This window comes from Macaca thibetana, chromosome 12, assembly GCF_024542745.1.
Source record: "Macaca thibetana thibetana isolate TM-01 chromosome 12, ASM2454274v1, whole genome shotgun sequence".
NCBI classification, from domain to species: domain Eukaryota; kingdom Metazoa; phylum Chordata; class Mammalia; order Primates; family Cercopithecidae; genus Macaca; species Macaca thibetana.
In genome coordinates this window covers 41271005-41295890 of record NC_065589.1, presented here as the reverse complement: position 1 = coordinate 41295890, position 24886 = coordinate 41271005, and the positions used below count along the sequence as shown (strand labels likewise).

The window sequence follows — 24886 nt, the reverse complement described above, 5'->3', positions numbered from 1 at the left end:
TCTTATAATACCATTTTTATTGTCACTAATCATTTTTGATATAAAGGGGGAAAGGATTTTATTTGGATATTGTTCCAATTCTTAAAATATTTATATGTGCACATGTATATTACACAAACAAAAAAAGACTAGGAGAAACCGTATGAAATGTTAACAGTGGGTCTCTGTGAGGTGGCGATAGAGGGATTTTTAGGTATTTTAAAATGTTTTTATAATAAGAACATAGTACAGTTAAGAGTATGACCCTAGAGGGAAACTAAGTTCACATTCTACTTCCACTTCTTTTTATTAATTGCATGCTTTTGGACAGGTTTTCTAACTTATTTTTAAGTGCTGTCTTCTGAAAAATGGGAATCATAATATCACATACTTCGTGGAGTGGTTGTGAGATTTAAATAGATAAAAGCACTAAGAACAGTGCTTTCACTAATGAGCGCCCTTGAGTATTAGCTGCCACGACTGCCATTTTCATCATAAGGAAAAAAGGGTTATTTTTAAATGTCTTGTCTCTTGTGTGTTTATCCTAGAAAGCCGTGATTCTCTCCCACTTTTTCCGGCATCCCAATATTACAACTTATTGGACAGTTTTCACTGTTGGCAGCTGGCTTTGGGTTATTTCTCCATTTATGGCCTATGGTAAGAATGCTGGTTTTAAATAATTTAGCCTAGATGTTATAATTATATAGATGAGTTGGGATTTTAGATTTATGATTTGCCACATTTAATTTATAAGTCTAATGACTGATTTTAGATTTCATGGTATATTTCTATATCTGGTGCGTGTTGAATTTTAGTTTGCAGAAAAAGGTAAGAATTGGTATGATGATCAGTGAACCACCACTGCTTTTCCAAGAATTCCATGCCTTTGCACAGGCTGTCTCTTCCCTTCAGCTTCCTACCCCTCTTTTAATGGAGACCTACTGTTATTCTGCAGGAAGAAGTTGTTTTTCCACCTCTGCACCCCATCCCTGTCCCTGTTACACTGCATTGTAAACTATTTCACTGTATTAGAAACATCTTTGTGTGTGCCCATCTCCCTCACTGCTTCTTGAGGGCCAGGATCATTTATATATTTTTATTTGTGGTGTCCCCAGGTGCTCACATAGTACTTAGCACAAAGTTGTGTTCCATAATTGTGTTGAATAAATAGTGAATGGATTCTGGAACTTTGATTTTTAGCACAGCTTTTGTGAATTGCTTCTGGATTTAAGAATATATATATATATATATATATATATATACACACACACACACACACACACACAGAATGTATTTTTATTCAATAATATTGACAAATCATTAATTCTCTTTCCTAATCTCTAGAGTGTCATTAGAAAAAATTGTTTAAAGATTCTTGAAAGAAAATCATGTTTGTGTGGGAAAGTGTTGGTTGGGTTAGACTCCAAAAAGTAACAGATATGTTTGTGTTTATGGTTGAAAAGAACATTAAAACACAGCTGGAAGCAAAATCACTTTCAATGTTCATATAAGGATTTTAGGGGTTTCTTTCAGGTTCAGCAAGTCAACTCTTGAGGACCTATTTTCCTGAGGGAATGAGTGAAACTTTAATAAGAAACATTCTCTTTGGAGCAGTGAGAGGGTTGAACTATCTGCACCAAAATGGCTATATTCACAGGTATTTACTTATTTGTATTTTACTAAATGAAATAATTTTACTGGAAGAACTCTCTGAAGGAGGTTTTAGGAAGGAGCAGTTGAATGTTAGAAAAGAGGGATAGGAAACTTGTAAGTGAAAATTGAGGGAGGAAGGGACCATTAGGTGCAATGGATTGCTTACATTTTATGTCCCTTCACCAAACATGTTCAGACCACATCCTCTGTGCCAAGCAGTTCTTGGTGCTGGGCTGGAGTGCCTGCCCTCATGGAGCTCACAGTCTCAATCTAATGAGGATGTTTAGGAGATGAGCTGTAGGAAATGGGATCCTAGTTAGCTGGGTGTTTTTCATTCTGTTTTTGTTTAAGCAAATGAAGAGCTCCATTATCTGCTTTCCATCTTATATTATGCATAAATTGGAATTAAACTTTTCTTCGATTTCTTATTTTGCAGTACCTTGAGGTTATCATCCTAAATATCACTTCTCTTGTTACCAAAGTGTATATGCAAAAGTGATTGACTGAATGTTAAAAAGTGCTGTTCTAAGATATACTGCAACTTTATCTTACTTTTTAATTAAGTTACCTTTAAATAAGCTTGCTTTCCTATTGTTTCAATCTCCTTAAAGCTTTTAGTCTTACTATTGTTTTTTCAGCAAAATCCTAGTTAACCAAGGATTTCCAACACACTATATTCTGGTTAACTGGGGTTTCATTATATGTCACCAGATGATTGGCCATCCTCCTCTGTTAAGTTTCCAAATTCAGTGTTTGGGATCGAAAAACAAGGCTCTTATAATTTATCTGACAATTAAAGGAAATGTATAATATATCTTTTTATAAATGATGTATGAGAGAGACTTTTACTGGATAGTATTACATTTAGCTTTAAAACCTTATATTTCAAATATTGTTTGATTTTTTTTTTTAGGTAACACTTCTTAGGTGTTTTGCAACAGCATTCAAAAATAGTGAAATTGGCCAGGCATGGTGGCTTATGCCTGTAATCCCAGGACTTTGGGAGGCCGAGGCGGGCAGATCACTTGAGGTCAGGAGTTTGAGACTAGCCTGGCCAAGATGGTGAAACCTTGTCTCTACTCAAAATACAAAAAAAAAAAAAAAAAAAAAAAAAGTAGCCAGGTGTGGTGGCACACACCTGCAGTCCCAGCTACTCAGGAGGCTGAGGCAGGAGAATCACTTGAACCCAGGAGGTGAAGGTTGCAGTGAGCTGAGGTCATGCCACTGCACTCCAGCCTGGGCCACAGAGTGAGACTCTGTCTCAAAAAAAAAAAAGTGAAATTAATTATTTGATTCCATTCCTTGTTTGAAAAAATATTATCAGTTCTTTTTTTTTTTTTTTGAGATGGACAGGGTCTCGCTCTGTCCCCCAGGCTGGAGTGCAGTGGCGCAATCTTGGCTCATTGCAAGCTCTACCTCCTGGGTTCACGCCATTCTCCTGCCTCAGCCTCCCAAGTAGCTGGGACTACAGGCGCCCGCCACCATGCCCGGCTAATTTTTTGTATTTTTATTAGAAATGGGGTTTCACCATGTTATCCAGGATGGCCTGGATCTCCTGACCTCATGATCTGCCTGCCTCAGCCTTCCAAAGTGTTGGGATTAGAGGTGTGAGCCACCGCGCCCGGCCATCAGTTCTTAACATGTAGCTTTCAATTATATATCTTTACTTGTGTTGGTGCTGTAGTAAGTAGTTGAGAAAGAATTCTTATTCCCTGAATATTTCCTGTGTAAACAGCAGTTTTGCAGTACTGTTTTGCAGTTTATACTGCTGTTTTATAAAGGGTATTTAATTTCCAAGAGAATATATGGATTTGTTCCTACCAGATTTTTATTCTTTCTTCATTGGCCAGTTTCCTATTACTTAGGATTGTTTCTCTTTGTTCTAGGAGTATTAAAGCCAGCCATATCCTCATTTCTGGTGATGGCCTAGTGACCCTCTCTGGCCTGTCCCATCTGCATAGTTTGGTTAAGCATGGACAGAGGCATACGGCTGTGTATGATTTCCCACAGTTCAGCACATCAGTGCAGCCATGGCTGAGTCCAGAACTACTGAGACAGGTCAGGTGTGGCCGTTGCATTGGGTTTTCTGTGTCTCAAGTGTCTTCTGAGTTTGACTGAAGTACAGTTGTGACTTTATATGTGGATTGGTGAATGGCCTTCTGCAAGACTTTATTTCTCTTTCTTGTCAAAATTATGTTAGGAAATTAAATACCATATATTAAGTGTGTCTTGATTTGTCACTTATGGGTTTCTTTTCCATTATTGTTCACCATTCTTTATCAAAAAAGCACACATGTATAACTTTTGGTTAACTTATTTGCACTAAAAGACTTCAAATTAATTGTGTCCTACAGGATTTACATGGGTATAATGTGAAGTCAGATATTTACAGTGTTGGGATTACAGCATGTGAATTAGCCAGTGGGCAGGTGCCTTTCCAGGACATGCATAGAACTCAGGTAAGTGCTGCTAAAATCCCTGAACTACTTCCCTTTCATAAGATTGCTTACATTCTAGATAATTTCTGTTAAATACATTTGCTATAGACTCTTAGGAGCTTTATTGTTACTGTTTTAATATTTTGCCTGGAAAGTGTTGAAGGAAAGTTCTGTTTCTTTTAGATGCTGTTACAGAAACTGAAAGGTCCTCCTTACAGCCCATTGGATATCAGTATTTTCCCTCAATCAGAATCCAGAATGAAAAACTCCCGGTCAGGTGTAGACTCTGGGATTGGAGAAAGCGTGCTTGTCTCCAGTGGAACTCACACAGTAAATAGTGACCGATTACACACACCATCCTCAAAAACCTTCTCTCCTGCCTTCTTTAGCTTGGTACAGCTCTGTTTGCAACAAGATCCTGAGAAAAGGTAATATTGATCTCTTCTAAATACTGCAAAATGTACATGTTTTACATTTTATAGAAGCTTTGTAACATTGCCCTTCCAGGAGAATACAAATCTTTTATCAATGTTTTGATCAAAATATTGTCTAATCTAGAAAATGTCAGTGCTAAGAACAACTAGTAGGAACAAGGAAATGAGAATACTGGATTCAAAATCAGAAGAGGCTGGGTGCGGTGGCTCACGCCTATAATCCCAGCGCTTTGGGAGGCTGAGGCGGGTGGATCGCCTGAGGTCAGGAGTTCAAGACCAGTCTGGCCAACATGGTGAAACCCCGTCTCTACTAAAAATACAAAAATTAGCTGGGTGTGGTGGCATGCACCTGTAGTCCCAGCTACTCGGGAGGCTGAGGGAGGAGAATCGCTTGAACCCAGTAAGCAGAGGTTGCAGTGAGCCGAGATCATGCCACTGTACTGTAACCTAGGTGACAGAGTAAGACTCCATCTCAAAAGAAAAAAAAAAATCAGAAGAGTTGGGCTCAGTCTCAGCTGTACCATTTTCTAACTGATTTTTACAAGAAAAATCAGAGTAAAAATCAGTTACTCTTTCTAGACATTAATTAGCACATTTATGTTGACTCTAAGCAGTATAAAAATGTAAATTGCTGCTACCCTACTAAGTTACTGTCAGTAAATACTGTGTCCAGTAGATGTTGAGTATAGATTAATTGAAGGATACCTCTACAATTATTCCCTTTAGTCAAGGTTGTAGCTAAGAATTGGGCTTCTGATATATATTCTTTTTAATTTTTTTCTTATTGGGTTTTATAGCTCTAAACCTAATTTCTAACATATTTATACACCTGAAATCTACATTCTAATATAAAGGTTTTTTTTTTATAACTTTCTTAAAAATTTCAGGCCATCAGCAAGCAGTTTATTGTCCCATGTTTTCTTCAAACAGGTGAGCTGATCTATCATCCGTTGTCTCGATGTTTTTAATTACTATTAAAAAGTCACTTTATTTTGTTGGCTTGATGAGATACTTTGGTTACCAAGGTTCTTACTAATAACTCTGTTACAAAATAAAGTTAAAAACAAGAAAACTTTTGATAGTTCAATTATAGACTTTCTAAAATACTTTCATTCTTCAAAACAAAATGAGTAAAAACAAAATGGACTATCATTACATGTTATTGATGCTTGGTGTATATTTTGATTAATTTAGAGACATTTTCTCTGTTGGCTAGAAATGATGAAAGGGCAAAGTAATTCTGATAAGTCAGTTTATTTGGCTCTTCTTCCTGTTTTCAGATGACTAGAATCAAAGGCAGTTTTAGGGGGAATACCTGAAAACAATTTTAAACACATTTAACGTAAATTCTTTAAAAGTTATTTATTGCTAACAAAACTGATGTATTGAAATGATATATCAACAGCCTTATTTTGAGTTTCTTTAACAGATGAAAGAAGAAAGCCATGATTCAATACTTTCACTGTTGCCTCCTGCTTATAACAAGCCATCAATATCATTGCCTCCAGTGTTACCTTGGACTGAGCCAGAATGTGATTTTCCTGATGAAAAAGACTCATACTGGGAATTCTAGGGCTGCCAAATCATTTTATGTCCTATATACTTGACACTTTCTCCTTGCTGCTTTTTCTTCTGTATTGCTAGGTACAAATACTAGAATTATACTTGAAAATACAGTTGGTGCACTGGAGAATCTATTATTTAAAACCACTCTGTTCAAAGGGGCATCAGTTTGTAGTCCCTCTGGTTCCCACAGAGTACTATGACAACTCCAAGGAAACATCAGAATTACTAATCTAGCGAGTGTCATTTATTCTGGAATTTTTTTCTAAGCTGTGACTAACTCTTTTCCTCTCTCAATATAATTTTTGAGCCAGTTAATTTTTTTCAGTATTTTGCTGTCCCTTGGGAATGGGCCCTCAGTGCTTCCAAGTACATCTTCTCCCAGATTCTCTGGCCTTTTTAATGAGCTATTGTTAAACCAATGGGCTGGTTTATCTTACATCAGACCCTTTTCTGGTAGAGGGAAAATGTTTGTGCTTTCCCTTTTTCTTCTGTTAATACTTATGGTAACATCTAACTGAACCTCACTGACATTAAATGATTCACTTGAAATATATACAGAAATTGTAATTTGCTTTTTTTTAAAAAAAAGGGGGCTAAAGTAACACTTTCCTACTTATGTAAATTATAGATCCTAAATTCATGCACCCCGTGGGAGCTCAATAAAGATTTACTGAATTGAGTTTATGCTTTTATTTATTTTCCTTGCGTGGTTTGACAGAGCTAAAATACAGATTCTGATTTGTTTTGCCAAGAAAAGCCCTTTCTCAAGCAAATTCATTTACATAATCTATAATCAACTGAGTATTCGATTAAATGGAGGCAGAAGGCATTCTGGCCTTTTGTATGGTTATTGCTCCTGTAGGAGGTACAACATGAGGACATATTGCTCCTGTAGGAGGTACAACATGAGGACATAGAGGTCTTAATTAATATTTCCTAATTTCCTAATTAGAAAAGAGACTCTGCCATGTCTCAAACTATGTATTCAAAAAGAATACATAGTTTGGAGGTGTGGTAAACTGGGACCTACTTCAGTTGATTTTCTTAATTTATACAATCTTATTTATATTACATTAAAAGTTATTTTAAAATGATTACTTCAGGACTAAAAAATTAAAAAGACAAATAATATACAAATCTATAGGCCATTTCAAGCACAATTTTCTTCATGTTTATTGACTGGACCCGCTCAAGAATGAAGGTTTGGGTTACTCCATCTGTTAAGCCACCAAGACCCACCAAAGTGAAAGAATTTAAAATGGACAGTGGAAAAGGGAGAAGATGAAGACCACTGAGGCCCTAAGAGCAACTCTAGTGGTAAGGGCTATAGTTCATCCTACTAACCTCCTCCTCCTAAATTTCCCTTCCGTAAGAGAGGCCCAGAGACCTTAGAGGTTCTTTCAAATCTGTGTGGAGGTTCTCCTAAATGTGTGTAGTTTAAAAATTGGACCATAAAGGGCATGAAATGGTGCTTCTCAGATCTCCTACTATGGGGTGTATTAGGGTACTCCAGAGAAGTAGCCAATAGAATGAATGTGCATATATATCTACATTTTATATATATACATATATAAATGGATTTATTATAAGGAATTGGTTCATGCGATTGTGGAGGCTGACAAGTCCAAAGCTCTGCCAGGTGAGTTAGCAAGCTGGACGTCCAGAAGAGCTGATGGTGTAGTTCTCGTCCAAAGGCTGTCAGACTCAAGACCCAGGAAGAGTAAGTGTTTCAGTTTGAGTCCAAAGGCAGGAAAAAGCCAATGTCACAGTTCAAATGCATTCAGGCAGGAGGAATTCTCTTTTACTTGGGGGAAGTTTAGCCTTTCTCTTCTATTCAGGTCTTCAATTGATTGGATGAGGTCCACTAATATTAGAGAATGCAATCTGCTTTACTTAGTCGACCAATTTAAATGTTAGTCTGATCCAGAAACACCCTGTGACGGTTAATATTAAGTGTCAACTTGATTGAAGGATGTCTAGATAGCTGATAACGCAGTGGTCCCAACTTTTTGGCACCAGTTTTGTGGTGTACAGTTTCTCCATGGGGTGGGGGATAGTTTCAGGATGAAACTGTTCCATCTCAGATCAGGCATTAGATTATCATAAGGAGCGGCACAACCTAGATTGCTCGTGTGTGCAGTTCACAATAGGGTTGGTGCTCCTATGAGAATTTAATGTGGCCGCTGATCTGGCAGGAGGCGGAGCTCAGGCGGTAATGCTCACCCACCCTGCTGCTCATCTGCTGTGACGCTGGGTTCCTAACAGGCCACTGACTCGTATGGGTCCATAGAGGGGTTTGGGGACCCTTGTGGTAAAGTATTGTTTCTGGGTGTGTCTATGAGGGTTTTGCCAGAGGAGAGTGACATTTGAGTCAGTGGACTGGGAGAGAAAGACCCACCGTCAATGTGGGTGGGCAGCATGCAGTCAGCTGCTAAACAGCTAGAAGATGGCGGCCAGAAGAGGGATAACCTTGCTTGCTGAGCCTTGAGGATTTCATCTTTCTTCTGTGCTGGATACTTCCTTCCACTCCTCCTGCCCTTAGACATCAGACTCTAGGTTCTTTGGCCTTCGGACTCTGGGAGTTGCACACGGGCCTCCTGGGGACTTTTGGGCCTTCAGCCACAGACTGAGGGCTGCACTGTTGGCTTTGCTGCTTTTGAGGCTTTTGGACTTGGACGGAGCAACTGCTGGCTTCTTTCTTCCTCAGCTTGCAGATGGCCGACTGCAGGACTTCCCCTTGTGATAGTGTGAGCCAGTTCTCCCTAGTAAACTCCATTTCCTATATTCATTAGTTCTGCCCCTCTGGAGAACCCTAATACATATCCTCACAGAGACACTCAGAATTATGTTATTTTTTGTTTATTTTTTTGAGATGGAGTCTTGCTCTGTCGCCCAGGCTGGAGTGCAGTGGCATGATTTCAGCTCACTGTAACTTCCACCTCCCGGGTTCAAGTGAGTCTCCTGCATCAGCCTTCCAAGTAGCTGGGATTACAGGCTCCCGCCACCATGCCGAGCTCATTTTTGTATTTTTAGTAGAGATGGGGTTTCACCATGTTGGCCAGGCTGGTCTAGAACTCTTGACCTTGGACTCCCAAAGTGCTGGGACTACAGGCATTCAGAATAATGTTTGACCAAGTATCTGGGCACCTGTGCCCCAGTACAGTTGACACACAAAATCAACCATCACCATGGGTATCACCATGAGTGATGACTTCACCCTGTGAGTGCTTTCTTAAATTTTGTACCTTAGGCTCCTTGCTTGCTGTATTTCCAATGGCTGCTGTAACAAATTGCCACAAACTTAGTGGCTTAAGCAACACAACTATTATTTTGAAGTTCTGGTACAGAAGTTTGAAATCAGTCTTACTGAGCTCAAATCAAGGTTTGGCCGGGGTCCGTTCCTTCTGGAGGCTCCAGAGGGGAATCTGTTTCCTTGGCCTTTTCAGTTTTTAGAAACTATTCACATTCCTTGGCTCATGGCCCTGTTTGACCATCTTCAAAGTCAGCAATTTGGGGCCGAATCCTCATTCTGCCATTTCTCTGGTTCTCCCTTTGATTCCATCTTCTACTTTTTAAAGACCCCTGTGATTATACTGGGCATAGCGAGATAATCTGGGATAGCTTCCCTGTCTACAGTCAGCTGATAAGCAACCTTAATTCTGTCTGCAATCGTAGTTCCCTTTAGCCACATAACCTAACATATTAACAGGTTCTGGGCCTTAGGATGTAGGCATCTTTTGGGGAACATTATCCTACCCACCATACCTGCCTCATCCTATCCCTACCGCTGGCAGCAGGGATTACAAGTCAAGCCCATTCCTGGGAGACAAAGGCCTTTTGTGATTAATGGCTTCGGCTGGAGCACTCCCCATCAGCCCGACTGAAACTTATTTAGAATGACACTGCAGTCTAAGCCATTTCCTATTCTGCCTTCTTATCTTCCTCCCTCTCTTCCACTTTGGTCAGACTTACATCATGGATAGCTCTCCCAGCCATCTTCTACTGCCTCCCTACTTTTCCCTCCCAGACTTTTCCCCTCAAAACATCTGTTGCAGGTGGTATTCATTTCCTATCACGGCTGTGACAAATTACCACAAACCCAGTGGCTTAAAATAATGCACATTTATTATCTGACAGTTCTGGAGGTCAGAAGTTTAAAATGGATTGGTAGCGCTACACTCCTTCCAGAGTCTCTAGGGGAGATTCTGTTGCCTTCCCAGATTCTAGAGGCTTCCTACTTCCTTCCCTCAGGGCACAGCACTGCTCCAACTTCTGCTTCTGTGGTCCCATCTCCTTCTCTGCCTTTTGTGATTATATTGTGCCCACCCAGATAATTTGGGATAATTCCCCCCATCTCAACACCATTGGTTTAATCACAGTTGCAAAAATCTCTCCTCACATAAGGTAACATTCACAGGTTCCTGGGATTAGGACATGGACACATTGGTAGGGGCCATGACTACCACACGTCTAATTTCATCTTGGTGTCTGCTTTTCAAAGGACCCAAGCTAGCAGTCACTTTAGCTAAAATGCCCTCCTATGAGCTTCTATAGTACCTTCCCCAAAAAGCACTGACACAACTCTAATTACTTCTGTGTTTATGTTCCCAAAGGACTGTGGACTTCCTGAGAATATTGTCTTATTCACTGGTATATTGCTGTTTAGTAAAACTGTCTGGCGTATTGTAGATGTTTAATATTTATTGAATTCTTTCTTGAATTAAAGTATTTGAATAAAAAAAAAAGACTTTTGAAAATGTAAGAGATTTCCATGGTAAGAAGTTTTAAATTCTTTGCTTGTCACAATATTGCCATTAAAAATTTAATGTGGCAAAGAGATTTGAGATTTCTATCTAGTAAATATTTCGTCCTTTACTGCAAGCCAGATCAATGGTTTCCCTCATAAGTACTGTTGGCCAGTTGCCTATTAGCTCTCAAGTTCATTTCTCCACCCTTTCCCTGTTCTGCTTCACTAGGATCTACGTTTCCCATGTACCCGCAAGCTCTGGTTTCCAGGGAGGCAATAGTAGAAGATCAGAGAGCAGGACGAGAGAGGAGAAACATAGTATATCTCACCCTTTGCCCCACTCCCCTTCTGCTTCGAGTGTCCCTGGCAGTGGCGGTATCGTCTTTGTCTCTAGCTTCAAGACTCTGGTAGCACCAGTGCCCCCTGCTGTCCTTTCCATCCAAGTGGTGGTAGCACTTCCCACTCTTGCTAATTCCTGGGTTGCTTCAACATCCCTTTCTGCTTCTTAGCCTTGATTCCATCACCCACAAAACCAACTCCCTGTATTCCTTCTACCTGAAAGATCTGGAGTTGTGTTTTCCCAGTTACAAGCTGACTGATACAAGTACTGACAACTTTGAGGATTATTGGAAATTCTTAGTCCCTATAAAAAATTACTATCCTGATTATAACACTGAATGATCAGGAATTATGTTTTCCATCAACCAATTCTATTTAAACCCCATAGTCATTATAACTTCTGGTAGAAAAATAGAAACAAAAATTCTGTAAATCGAGTTTTGCTTTTCAAGAGTGGATCAAAGTTCAACAAGATCCAAATACTGTACTTACAAAGAAACAGAACCAATTCTCAGAAGTCTGATTTAAATCCTATGTTGATTTAGCTAGATTATATCTTATTCAGTTTCTACAATTTTATGCAGTTTCCCAAGTATGATGTTACTAAGAGGCCCTTTCACAGTTGTATGAGTAACTTAGAAAGTCACTGCTGTGTAAGGGATGCTTCAGGAATTAACTATATTCTTATTTTTATTGTGTAAAAAAATGCAATATCAGATGATGTTAAAATGAATAAAAGTTCAGCTGGGTGTGGTGGCACACACCTATAAATCTCAGTTACTTGACAAGCTGAGGCAGGAGGATCATTTGAGCCCAGAGTTTGAGACCAACCTGGGCAACATAGCTAGAACTCTGTCCCAAAAAAGTTAATAAACAAGGATAAGGCCCAGAGAATTGCAAACTGTTGAATCTAGAAATATAACTAGAGCTGAAGAGTAAAAGTATATATTCTTTTTTTTTTTTTTTTCTTGCGAGGGGTGTCACTCTCACAACTCACTGCAGCCTTGGCCTCCCAGGCTCAGGTGGTTCTCCCACCTCAGCTTCCTCAGTAGCTGGGACCACAGGCGTGCTACCACGCCCAGCTGATTTTTTGTAGAGACAGGGTTTCGCCATGTTGCCCAGGCTGGTCGAGAACTCCTGGGCTCAAGCCATCCACTCACCTTGGCCTCCCAAAGTGCTGGGATTACAGGCGTGAGCCATGGTGTCTGGCCTAGAAGTATATATTCAGAACAAAAGGCTGCACACATTGATAACCACAAATCACCTGAAAACTGGGTAGAAAGGGATAATTTACAGTGTAACAAAGGTTGGAGAAGTCAGAGAAAACCAAATTGGAGTGGTATTACATAGTGGAAAAAGTGAAAACTGAGAAATAAAACTTTGTTCATGAATATAAACTGAACACGTATTTCTGGGTCTGTTCCCTAAGCTTCATGAACGAAAACACATTTATATCAAATGTGTTTGTTTTTCATTTTAATCAAAACAAAATAGTTCTAACAAGATGAAATTTGTTGCTGACTTCTGTCACACAAAAGAAGAGATCTCCAAACCATTTTGTTAATGGAGAAATGATATTCTGACTGCTGGCCTCACATATCATTCTAAGTTAAACATGTTTTATAATAACACAAATGAACGAACATTTTTCAATATCCTCTTTTAATTTTTTTTGGCCGCATTTTTTGCATTTCATAATCTGATGTTTTATCATTTATATGAACTAAGCCTGATGAAACCATTCGACGACTTGTAAACTTTCCACTGTAGCTTTCTCGTTGCTTGTTAACCTCCGGAGCAGTATATGGTCTTGCAGAGTGTCTGGCATGATTATGGATATCATCTGAGCTTTTTCCTAAAAGCCTTGATCTTGATTTTACTTTTTTAAGGTGTGTAAATGAGGTCATGTCATGTAAATCCTCAAATTTATCTGAACAATCCTAAATAATAAAATAAAAGATCAGATTGGTAAATTAGGTTTCTTAAAAGTAGGTTTTAAATTTACAAGGACTTCCGACATGGATGGTCAAAAGAAAAAAGAAAAACATACAAGGACTAAAGTTTATAATAGCAACAGTTAAAGACAAAGAATGAAAACATTGGATGTTTCTTAGGCAGTCTCTAAATTCAGACCCTACACCCATGCCTCCCGTTAGATACTGTGCTAGATACTACGCTAGAAACCATGTTTTAAAAAGATCTTACTGTTACAAAGGATCGTTATTTCAAAAGATATTGAAGATAAGAAGCTAGAAACCTGAAAAACTTGAGAGCTGACCTCAGGGGACAGACTCCTAAGCAATGCTGGCCAGATTACTTTGTAATTTCTCTCCACCAAAATCTCTCTCCCCGACCCCAAATATAAATTACGAACTCTTATATTTTACTTTTTATGTCATCCAGAATTTGATCTTTCATCCTTTAATAACCATCTTTAATTTATATACATACAGAGAGAGGGAGAGTGTGTGTGCCACATCCAAGAATATGGTTGTAATGTTTACATTAAAAATAAAAAATTGCATGTGTACTCTGAGTAAACAAGTAAAACATTCAGTAAAATAACCGGAAGGATATATACCATAATAAATGATTCTTTTTCAAATTTTCTATTATATAGCTATATAAGGTATGAATCTAGTAGTTATCCTCAAATTAGGGTAAGCAATTTCCTCAGCAGTTTGAGCAGCTCATCTCATAATACTTAGCAAAGATAGCCACACCAAGGGAGTGGGCTGCTTGATTTGAACACAGGTGGGGATGGATTAATAGAACTGGGGGTCAGGGAACATTGGGCAGGACTAATAAGAATTAGGCAGTCAGAAAAAGATTTACAAAAAAGAATGTATAATGAGTCTAAAGATAAATTCTACCTATTTAACATTTTTGCCTGAGTTTGAAGAAGGCAAGAAAACATTCTTCCTCTTCCCTCTTATGTACACAAGACAATTAGGGAAGCCACACTGCGATGATTTATGCTATGTTAGTGAGTAACATAATTTTCCTTCACAGCTGATATAACCCATTACTGGAGTGGCAGTGGAAGGGCATGGAGACCCAGGCCACTGGTCACTTTTCTAGGTGCTCCTACGACTCAATTTCTCTCTCTTTTGTCTTGATTCCTTTGGGAGATTCCTGGATTTTAGAAAATCAGATGAGTAAGTTGTTCTGATCATCTGAAAAATGCCCGCTTACTACTCAATTATCTATTAGAGGAAAGTTTAGGAACAGTTGGTTTAACCAAGAGAAATAAAGATAACTCTATCTCCCTTGCCTCCTCTTAGGATAAGGGTTCTGAGATCCTATATAATCTTATATCATTTAACATAAATGCAATTTCTTACTTTGCTTGAAAAGTTGTATTCAAGATTCCATTTGTCTTAAAAAAAATCAGAAAATCCTCTTTGAAAACTATGACCCCATCTTCTATCTTTTTTCCAAGTGTGTAGACACATGTATATATACAAACACTCACCCTCTCAATACTAAATTTCCAAATTTAGATAGAAAAGAAAAATCCAAAATTGAAAGTATAAGCTGGTATTTTTACCCTGCCACTATATAGTTAATATTTAACTGTATAATATATAGTGTGTATAATATATAGCTATATAATATTTACCCTGCTACTATAAAGCAAATAGTTTGCTTTACTGTGGAAAATAAAATCAAAATACTTATGCAGAAATTAGATTTATTTTCTCAAAGGGAAAATTATGCACATCAAAGTATCAATTTAATATGAGTTTTACCTACTCATATTTACTTAGCAGTTTTTCCAATTATGGATCATGCCTGTTATGCATACTACAGGGAAGACCAGTGATTCAGAAAATTAAAAGTCCCTTCCATTCTAGATTTTAAATTTGCTTTAGAATGATTTGTATAAAGTCTAGTCGCAGATATACTTTCCTAATTTTTTTTTTTTAATTTTATTTATTTATTTTTTTTTGGAGACTGCTCTTGCTCTGTTGTCCAGGCTGGAGTGCAGTGGCGCCATCTTGGCTCACTGCAACCTCCACCTCCTGGGTTCAAGTGATTCTCGTGCCTCAGTCTCTCAAGTAGCTGGGATTACAGACATGCACCACAACACCCAGCTAATTTTTGTACTTTTAGTAGAGACGGAGTTTCACCACATTGGCCAGGCTGGTCTCAAACTCCTGGCCTCAAGTGATCCACCTGCCTCAGCCTCCCAAAGTGCTGGCCTTATAGGCGTGAGCCACCAAGCCTGGTCTCCTGATCGTTTTATGTTAATATTAAAAATATATTTGAATTCTCAAGTTTCTCAGCACATGATATAGCATGGTGGTGAGAAAAGAAAAGACTAGAAGTTAAATTCTTGCAATTCATAATCTAATGGATTGTAAATTTTACATATCCCTAATTTTTAGCCAGATAACTGGCACATAGGAGATTCATATTTGTTTAACCGAAGCAAAGATAATTTGGCTATGTGAAAAAAAAAAAAAAAAAAAAAAAAAAAAACCTCCAATAGTTGTAGTTAATCTCTATGAAAAGAAAATGTCAGCTGTGTTTCCACAGTATCGGGCCACAGCCAATAGTTGTACTAATTTTAGTCAGGGCTAAAATCCAGACAGTTTTCCACAATCAGGACTATGTACTCTGACTCTCAGCTGTGTCAGCTGGGAGAATCTGCCCAGAGGAAGAGGGCACCCTTTTCTAATTCATGTCCCAGATGGGTTGGGAGGAAAGGTTGCCACCGTTTATTTCATAAAAAGGTAGTAGGTGTGTTAACAGTCTCCCTGATTTTGTGATTGCATTTTGAATCAGGTGAGGTGATATTTAAGTTTCAGAGGAATTTTTTGTTTTGTTTTGTTTTGTTTTGTTTTGAGACGGAGTCTCGCTCTGTTGCCTAGGCTGGAGTGCAGTGGCCGGATCTCAGCTCACTGCAAGCTCCGCCTCCCGGGTTCACACCATTCTCCTGCCTCAGCCTCCTGAGTAGCTGGGACTACAGGCGCCCGCCACCACGCCTGGCTAATTTTTTGTATTTTTAGTAGAAACGGGGTTTCACCGTGTTAGCCAGGATGGTCTCGATCTCCTGACCTCGGATTCACCCGCCTCGGCCTCCCAAAGTGCTGGGATTACAGGCGTGAGCCACTGTGCCCGGCCTTTCAGAGGAATTTTTAAATTGGAGGTCTGTATGTCTTGGGGGTAATTAAGGTTATACACACAGTTGGATGCAGATACACAAACCCTAAATTATTGCCAGAACTTTGTCAAATACAGAAGTAGAAGACTTAGAAAAACATCATTACATGTATAGTAGTTCTTGCAGTCCAATGAAGCAGTGTCCTTGGAACAGACTTCTTTAGGTGAATTCTTGTGGTGGGCAGTGTGGTTGGCAGTATCCTGACTATCTTGTTAAATGACTTTTTTGGTTTGGCGACACGGTCTCTTTCTTTTCGGACCTTGGGTTTTAGATCTTCTCTCTTAAATAATTCTGGGAAGAGGGATGGTTTCGAGTTTTTCTCATTTTCTACATCTTTATATTGGAATGACTGTATTTCAGGGAACTTGGCACATTTTTCAGTGCAAATTTCATCTGGTTTTATATAAAGAGTTTGTATTTCTTTTTTGTATTGTGCAAATGTTACTAAATGTTTTTTATTATTGTTATTATTTCCTTTCAGTCTCTGACAATACTGGTCTTCTAATTTTGATTTTTCCTCAGTCTCTGTATTGAAATGAGTTAAAGTGCTAGTTTGCCAGGAAGGAAAAGTGAGTCTGTTTATGTACTCATCTTCCCTTGGCATTCTGGCATTAGGAATTCTTGGATACGATGTTAATACTGCCTCAAGTTTTTCCTGAACAGTCCGTTTATAGATGTTTACATGCTCCTTTCTATCAAGGGACTTCATTTTCTGTGTCCTTTCACACCAAGCTTTTGATTGAGTTATTTTTGATTTACCACCCCAACTATATGGGTCTTGAATCTGTGTTTTATGAACAGAATTTTCTGCTTGAGGAAGCTGCATAAATACATGTTCTTTCCTTAGTTTCTTAAGCAGTACATCTGTAAGTGTTTCTGATGAATTGTTTAATGGACTTGCCTGGGTATTTTTATTGGAAGAAGGTTGTACTTTGATTAAACTTGGTGTTTTAGCTTCTTCTTTAGTGTAATAACTTTTCTGTTCCCTAATTAAAGATGAATTTTCTTTTAAATTCTGTAAGGGAAAATATTTCTTTTCTTTCTCTCGAATCAGTTCTGTTTCTCTAAGTTTATCCTCAGAAACCGTTTGTAAAGTGGTTTGTTGAACAATTCTTGAATATTTATTTTGCTTTTCTGAATGCTTCTCCACAAAGTGATGGTCATCTCTAAAAGGTAAATGTGTCTTTATATATTTTAATGGTATAGAACTAGAATTAAGCAAATTTATATGCTGGTTGATCCCTTCTAATTGCCTTTTTGTTATTAGTCCTGATTTTGAAAGTTTTTCTAAAAAAAGACCCTGGAGGTGTTTGCTTAAATCAGCTTTTAGATGTAATAATTCATTTTCTGATAAAGCTATCAGATAGTTTTGTAGAGATTTACTTAAAGGATATTTCATGTTTATTTCAAACCTTCTACCAAAACTCCCCTTTGAAATATCTTGTTCTAGTTCGTGAAAAGAAAGTGAGACACTTTTAGTCCTTAGAGAAGACATGTTTGGGTATATAGTCTCAGATTCTGTCTCATTAAATAAACTGCTTTCTGAAATGTTTTTTAGGAAATAGTTTTGGAGAATCTCATTTAAAAAAGACCTTAGCCTTATTTCTAAATGTTTATCTATGAAATGATGATTGAAATTTTTGACAAAAGACATGATTTCTTTCACAGTTTCAGAATATTTCCCCTGAAAACTGTTTGGCCCTTTCCGCTCTACCTTCTCATTCATCAGATACAGATTTCGGTAGATTTTTGGTAAGTCCTCCTTGGTGATATGTCCTGATTCTGAAAGTCTTTCTACAAGGTAATGCTGGATTTGTTTACTTAATTCAGATTTTAAATTTTTTACTTCTGACTCTGAGAGTTCTTCTAGAAACACACGCAACTTTGGACTCAAAATATGTTTTCTGTCTAATTTGTCTACTTTATCAAAATTCTCTTGGATTTCTTTAAGGTGTTCTGTGTCACTTGTAAAAGAAGGTTGAATTAGTCTTTCTAATTCTCTTTCTGGTTGTCCTCTTCTTTCAGATTGATTATATTTGAAAAAAACATTGAAGATGTTTTTTAAAAAGGATTTTAACATTATTTCATCTGATTCATTAAGTTTATCCATTAATGAGTTAGTTAAACTTTCTAAAGTAGAACTGAGGTCATTTTCGTCTTTACCAAGCCTCTGACCATTTCTTGGCAAATCCAGTTCTTTATTTGCTATTGAATAATAACTTGAATCTTGTGGGAACATATTTTGGTCTTCCTGTATAAATTCAACTCTACTAACAGAAGTAGTGTCTTTGGGAATGATGGGTATATTCTGCTCAGAAAGAGGTTCTGTCTCGCTTCTGATTTCTGAATAATACTCTTGGGAATCCTTCAGCTTTCCTTTAGGAGAAGTGATCCCCGTACCCAGCAAAGAACTCTTACGGCGTTCTTTATCTAATTCTATCACTTTGATTATCCCAGATTCTAAAAGCGTATCTATAGGAAATGCTTGTATTATCTGGCTTATAGCAGATCTGGGCTGTGGCAATTCTATTTTATCAGCATTATCTTCATGAAGTAGAGTATGTGATGACAAACTTCTCTTCCAAGGTGTAGGTACTTGATTTTCCAAGTTCATTGGTGTTTCACTTGGCTCTTTCACTTCTATCTCCAATTCTGAGAATATTGGTGCAGTGAATATTTGCCTTATAATGTAGTCATGTACAGTGCCACTTGAACCTGATTTGGAGTTAGGTACTTCACTTATTAAATGTTTCTTTTTGATACTACTCTTTTTTTTAATTGGAAAATCTCTCTCATCAGCTTCGAAGTGTGTTTTAGAGACATGTTCTTCTACCTCCGGAGATTGTCCTGGTCCACCTTCTGAAAAGGAATCTGCAGGAATATTTTTAATTATCTGACCCTGTTCTGAAAGTGAATATTCAGGAATATTTTTAATTACTTGACCACCTTCTGAAAGTGAATCTGCAGGAATATTTTCAGTTATTTGACTACCTTCTGAAAATAAATCCACAGGAATATTTTTAATTATTTGACTTAAAATAGTCTTTGAATTTAAAATGTCTTTTTCTGAAAGCCAGTTGTTTAAATCTTGTTTTTTTCCCAATATGTTGTCTTCCATACTACTTGATGATTTATCATGAATGCTTATAAGTAGAGAACTACTTTTCTCTCTTGCTTCACTGTTCATACTAACTTCTGGTTTAGAAAATAATTTGTCTGAAAGATCTTGCAGATTTTTACTTAAAATTGACTTGAGTATCATTGATTGTTTTAAATATTCTATCTGGGGGGTAAAATTTAAAGACTTTGAGAGGTGACATGTATTTGCATGTACATTTCCAGGCCTTGATGATTCTCCTTTGAAACTTGGTAAAGATACATTTGGTAGATTTTCTTTTAAATTATTCTTTGTATCTAAACCCTTTATCGTATTGATAGTAGGGTCAGGGGCTAACTTATTCTCAGTTTCTGACGTCTTTGTTGTGAAGATATTAGGGTCATGGGCCCAGGTTTTATTAGCAGGTCCTGCAGTTTTTGATTGTGCTGGATAAGGAGGATCCTGGTCTTCGTGCTCTATAACCTCTGCACCTAAAATGTTTCTACGTTTGTATATATCTTGATCTTTTTTTTTACTGACTGACATTTTGTTTATATTCCTTAGAAAAGGATCAAAACCGTTCTTGTTGACTTTCTGAAACTGCAATGTTAAAAAAAAAAAAAAAAGGTAAGACATTTGGTAGCAATGATTTTGAATTTATTATACATTTTCTAGTTAATTTTCTTTGAGCAATCTGTCAATGTATCTATTCACTCTCCTACCCTCCACAAAGGGAGAAAATCAACTTTAATTATTTTAAAATATTTGAAATTGAAATAAAATATTTTAATGGAAAAATTTCAAATTCTTAATTCTGATGCTATTTTGTGTCCAAGTGCTTTTTACTACTTGGAATATTTTTAAATACTTAAAAAGCCATCCATAAATAGTTTATTGTTAAGAACTTAATTTCTAGTGTTAGCTTCATTTCCTTAGACAGTAGCTAACATCAGGATCCAAGTCTCATCTACCTAAATATTTGCTACATTCATAGCAATGTAGGAAATATTTTTTTTTTAAATTCAAGCAAGTAGTGAAAAGTACTGAAATGAAACTCACGAAAAGTATCAAATATTCTCTGAAAACTGACTTGGGGGCATATATCATCTGCCTTTAAGTCTGAGAGTTTCAACAATGATAATGAGCTCCACCCAGTCCTTAACATGTCACAGTTTAATCTTGCTTTTTGATGCATACTGTATAATGCCCCAGAAATGGATAAGGGAGAACCATATAGAAAACTCAGGATTACAGTAAAATTTCAGTGTAATATTCATAAGCAGCTTTTTAGCTCTGGGATCAGGCTCGTCTATCATTGAAACAGCCTTCAGAATAAATATTCTTATTGAAACTCTTTTTTCATACTTCTGTGTTATCTAACTAAAAGAAAGCAAAATGTGAAAGAATCAGCCTACTATTTGTCTTATTTTATTTCAACTTAGTAGTTCAAAATTATTTTTAATGGATGCAACTTATTATAACAGGTTTTCAAATTCTAGTGGATACCCAGATGACAAATTAAGAATCCCCTTAGTTTTTTTATTTTTTTGTTTTCTTTTTTGAGAAATACAAATCCCAGGTTCTGTTTCTGGGTTGAGATTCATTAGGTCAGAAATGGACCTGGGAATGTGTATTTTTTACAATAGCCAGGTGTTTCTAATGAGTAACTTTTTAGAACTATTGAATTAAAGTATTGAAGAAACCTAGTAATTAAGTATAATGATATTGGGAGAGAATAATTCAGGACTCACCTGAAATTTTGGTTTGAATTCTATATATTCTGGTCTGAAAGATGGTGAATTATATTCTTTTGGTGAAAAAGCCACCTTATAAAAAAAGAAGTTCTAATTTTAGATTACTTGTAAGAGTATCAAGATCATTTTATTCTTGCAATAGTTATTAGAGGTATAAAATTTTTAAACCTAAATATTTTTATCATAACTATACTTGCCAATTATGAAAGAAATCTGTATATATAAAATATTATATATGTGAAATATTGGCTTCATTGGTATTATAATAGTCACCCTATTGAATTTGTAAACTCAAAATAATGCACAGCAACTTCAAGCAGAAACAAAAGTAAAAATAAAATAGAATTGTCAGAAGAAATGTAATCTGATTTGTATTGAATTTGTAAACTCAAAATAATGCACAGCAACTTCAAGTAGAAACAAAAGTAAAAATAAAATAGAATTGTCAGAAGATGTAACCTGATTTTTAAAAGGCTGTGAGATACCTTTAGACAATACATGGCAGCTCATAATATATTGAGATAGCATTTTATTTATTTATTTATTTATTTATTTATTTATTATTATTTCGAGACAGTCTTGCTCTGTTGCCCAGGCCAGAGTGCAGTGGTGTGATCCTGGCTCACTGCAACCTCTGCCTCCTGGGTTTAAGCAATTCTTGTGCCTCAGCCACCTGAGTAGCTGGGATTACAGGCATGTGCCAGCACATCTGGCTAATTTTTATATTTTTTGTAGAGACAGGGTTTTGCCATGTTGGCCAGGCTGGTCTCGAACTCCTGACCTCAAGTGATCCATCTTCCTTGGCCTCCCAAAGTGCTGGGATTACAGGCATGAGCCACTGCGCCCAGCCATAGATAGCATTTTCAGTGATTATCAACCTGTCACTGTTAAATGAAGATGTAAAACTCCCTAAGGAAATACTTGAGTATTAAATCAAGATGTATGAGAACCATTACAGGATCACAAAACCACTGAATTTTTAGAAATGGAAGTGTTTTGGAGATAATCTAGTTCTAGTTCTTATTTTACACAGAATCTGAAGCTGAAGTTTCTTGTCCCAAGTTACCCAGATGATTAGTAGCTTAAATCCTAGGTGTCCAAAGTTTTCATTGGGTACTCAGTTCCTCACACAATCCTGATAGCAGTTAGGGAGAATGAGTGGCTTTAGAAGCATCAGAATGTGCATCCACACTGCCAGCTCATACAGAGAGAAAACGTGACACATCTCTTTACAGAACACTTGGTAGTTCAAATGACTGTCCTATACATTATCTCCTTTAGTCTGTAGAGGCTTCACTATGGACTAAGTTAAGTAAAATAACAATTCAATGAGTAACATTTTTATTAGAGATACTTTTAGGTTGTTTTAAGGTTTAATTAACATTAAGCAGTTAATAAATGACCCTATTCTTAAAGCCTCAGTGGCTTCCCACTCATTGTCCTCACACACCAACTCTGTATTGTCTCTGCAAGTTTCTCAATATTTGCCAGTATGGTTCCTCTCCTCCAGCCAAATGTGTCTAACTCTGAATTCTTGACATACATCTTGTACTTCCATACCTATTCTTTTGTTCCTTTTGTTTTTCTTTGCTTAAATTTCTCCCAAATCTCTCTTAAACACAGTTGACATTATAACATTTGAAAGTTTATTGCTTTAAATGAATTTAATAGAAAAATCTAAAAAAGACACATGTATGATAAACAAGTGAAAGAACAAGTAGTAGAAAAATATAATTTCATTTTTGTAACAAACAAAGCAAACAAAAAATCCCCCCTACTACAAGCATGGACAAATGTGTGAATGGATTCAAAATGCTTACATTGTTTTCTCATGGGAGTAGCCCTGGAGGAGAGGAAGGAGGATGCTATTAACGTTTACTCTGTTTAACTGGGCATTATTGATTAGATGAACATATAATACTTTCATAAATAAAAAGCTTCAGTAAAGTAACATTGGGGGAATGTTCTAGGTATGCATGTTAGGAAGCTAGGAAGAGACAATTTAACAAATCAATACAGGAGCTTCAAGATGGCAGACTGAACATGTGAGTCTACTCTCCTATCTCCCAAGGTGCCAGTACATTAACAGAAAATATTATTTCACAAAGAAAGAACCATGGCAATACTGGAAATCAGTAAGGTGAGCTACCAGGATCTAGAACTTTGAGAAAATTCAGAAAATATGAGAGTAGATATAATTGACTTAATGGAAAACCCCAATCAGAAAAACCATAACCTTAAACAATAGTTATTAGAGATGTAAAATCAGGGGGGCCTGAGAAGCAATACATTCCAAGTCAGTGTATTAATCAGGGTTCTCCAGAGGGACAGAACCAACAGGATATATGTATATAGAAAAGGGAGATTATGAGGGAGAATAGCGCACATGATTACACAGCGAATTCCTGCGATAGGCTATCTGCAAGCTGGAGAAAGAGAGAAGCCAGTAGTGGCTCAGTCCAAGTTCGAAAGCCTCAAAACCAGGGAAGCCAACAGTGCAACCCTCAGTCTGTAGCTGAAGGCCTGAAAGCTCCCTGGAGACCACTACTGTAAGTCCCAGGGTCCAAAGGCTGAAAAACCTGGAGTCTGATGTCCCAGGGCAGGAGGAGAGGAAGCAAAGCATCTGGCAAGGGAAGAGGGAGTGAGCCAGAAGACTCAGCAAGCAAGCTCATCCCTCTTCCTCTGTCTGCTTTGTTCTAGCTGAGCTGGCAGCAACTGGACAGTGCCCACCCACATTGAGGGTGGGTTTTCCTCTCCCAGTCCACCGCCTCAAATGTCAGTCTCCTCTGGCAACACCCTCACAGACACACTCAGAAACAATACTTTTCCAGCCCTCTAGTCATCTCTCAATCCAGTTAAGTTGACACCTAATATTAACCATCACGCTCAGCATACACAAAGAAAATCAGATCACGGGAACGTCCATAGTTATTAAAGAGCTGCATTTGGAACAGCTAGACCTCTTGGACCCTTCATTATCACCCCTTTCTTTCTCTGTGCACACAGATCAAACACTGCTAGCAGCACTCTTTCCCCAGTCACTCTCCCAAACATCAAAAAACTGTTCTCTAAGGAGAATATGGCATATTCCTATGCAGAGATATAAGTTTTGGGCCTTGACAGGGAAGCAGAGTAAGGACTGCTGAGACTCACACTTCCAAATTAGAAAACTAAAAGGGGATTTGAAAAAAAGGGAGTTCCATCCAGGAAACACACTGGTTCTTTGGAAATGCAGAGAACTCAGTGATCCTACCTACCATCTTCCATCCCTACACACCCTCCAGGGAAGCCTGCCCAGCACATGGACAGAGCATACCTATACAATCAACATACCCCTCCATTTATAAACATAAAACGAAGTTTACCATGTATATAAGAAAAATTGATATATGTAAGTGAAGAATCAATAAGAACAAATGGAACTAACTCCAGCGTAAATAGAAATATTTCTGAGGAATGTAGGAGGAGGGTGATCCTTGGAAAAGATTCTAAATAGCTCAGAGATATTCAAGGGAATATTGAGTTCCCTTTAGCTGTATGATGATTATCTCAAATTTAATGTATATAAAATAAAATTTTAGATTAGGCACCACACTCCCCAAAAAGAAAACCCTTAGGCTTTCTGTTTTTCCTCTTCTCAGTTGATGATGCTTCTATCTCTGGAATTGTTAGGCCAGAAACCTAAGAGTTTGTATTCCTCTTCTTCTCC

The 24886-nt window shown here is 37.4% G+C and overlaps 2 protein-coding genes across 5 annotated transcripts in view; one reads left to right on the top strand and one right to left on the bottom strand.

Annotated features, from left to right (window-relative positions):
* Nucleotides 1-6749, top strand: part of STRADB (STE20 related adaptor beta) — a 29589-nt gene extending 22840 nt beyond the window's left edge. Inside the window, exons 6-12 of the mRNA XM_050750662.1 lie at nucleotides 528-636; nucleotides 1513-1636; nucleotides 3519-3690; nucleotides 3987-4091; nucleotides 4254-4498; nucleotides 5392-5434; nucleotides 5934-6749. Coding sequence (XP_050606619.1) covers nucleotides 528-636; nucleotides 1513-1636; nucleotides 3519-3690; nucleotides 3987-4091; nucleotides 4254-4498; nucleotides 5392-5434; nucleotides 5934-6077 — 942 coding nt within the window. The 3' untranslated portion in view covers nucleotides 6078-6749. The remainder of the gene's footprint in view (nucleotides 1-527; nucleotides 637-1512; nucleotides 1637-3518; nucleotides 3691-3986; nucleotides 4092-4253; nucleotides 4499-5391; nucleotides 5435-5933) is intronic.
* A 5868-nt stretch (nucleotides 6750-12617) lies between these two features.
* The window catches only part of C2CD6 (C2 calcium dependent domain containing 6), a 172876-nt gene continuing 160607 nt past the window's right edge, over nucleotides 12618-24886 (bottom strand). For 2 of the 4 annotated variants that reach the window (XM_050750612.1, XM_050750614.1), the window contains exons 16-18: nucleotides 21175-21249; nucleotides 16433-20023; nucleotides 12618-13096 (exon numbers count right to left, since the gene is read on the bottom strand). In XM_050750612.1, coding sequence (XP_050606569.1) covers nucleotides 12806-13096; nucleotides 16433-20023; nucleotides 21175-21249 — 3957 coding nt within the window. In that variant the 3' untranslated portion in view covers nucleotides 12618-12805. The remainder of the gene's footprint in view (nucleotides 13097-16432; nucleotides 20024-21174; nucleotides 21250-24886) is intronic. The other 2 variants (XM_050750615.1, XM_050750616.1) reach the window with 2 other exon arrangements.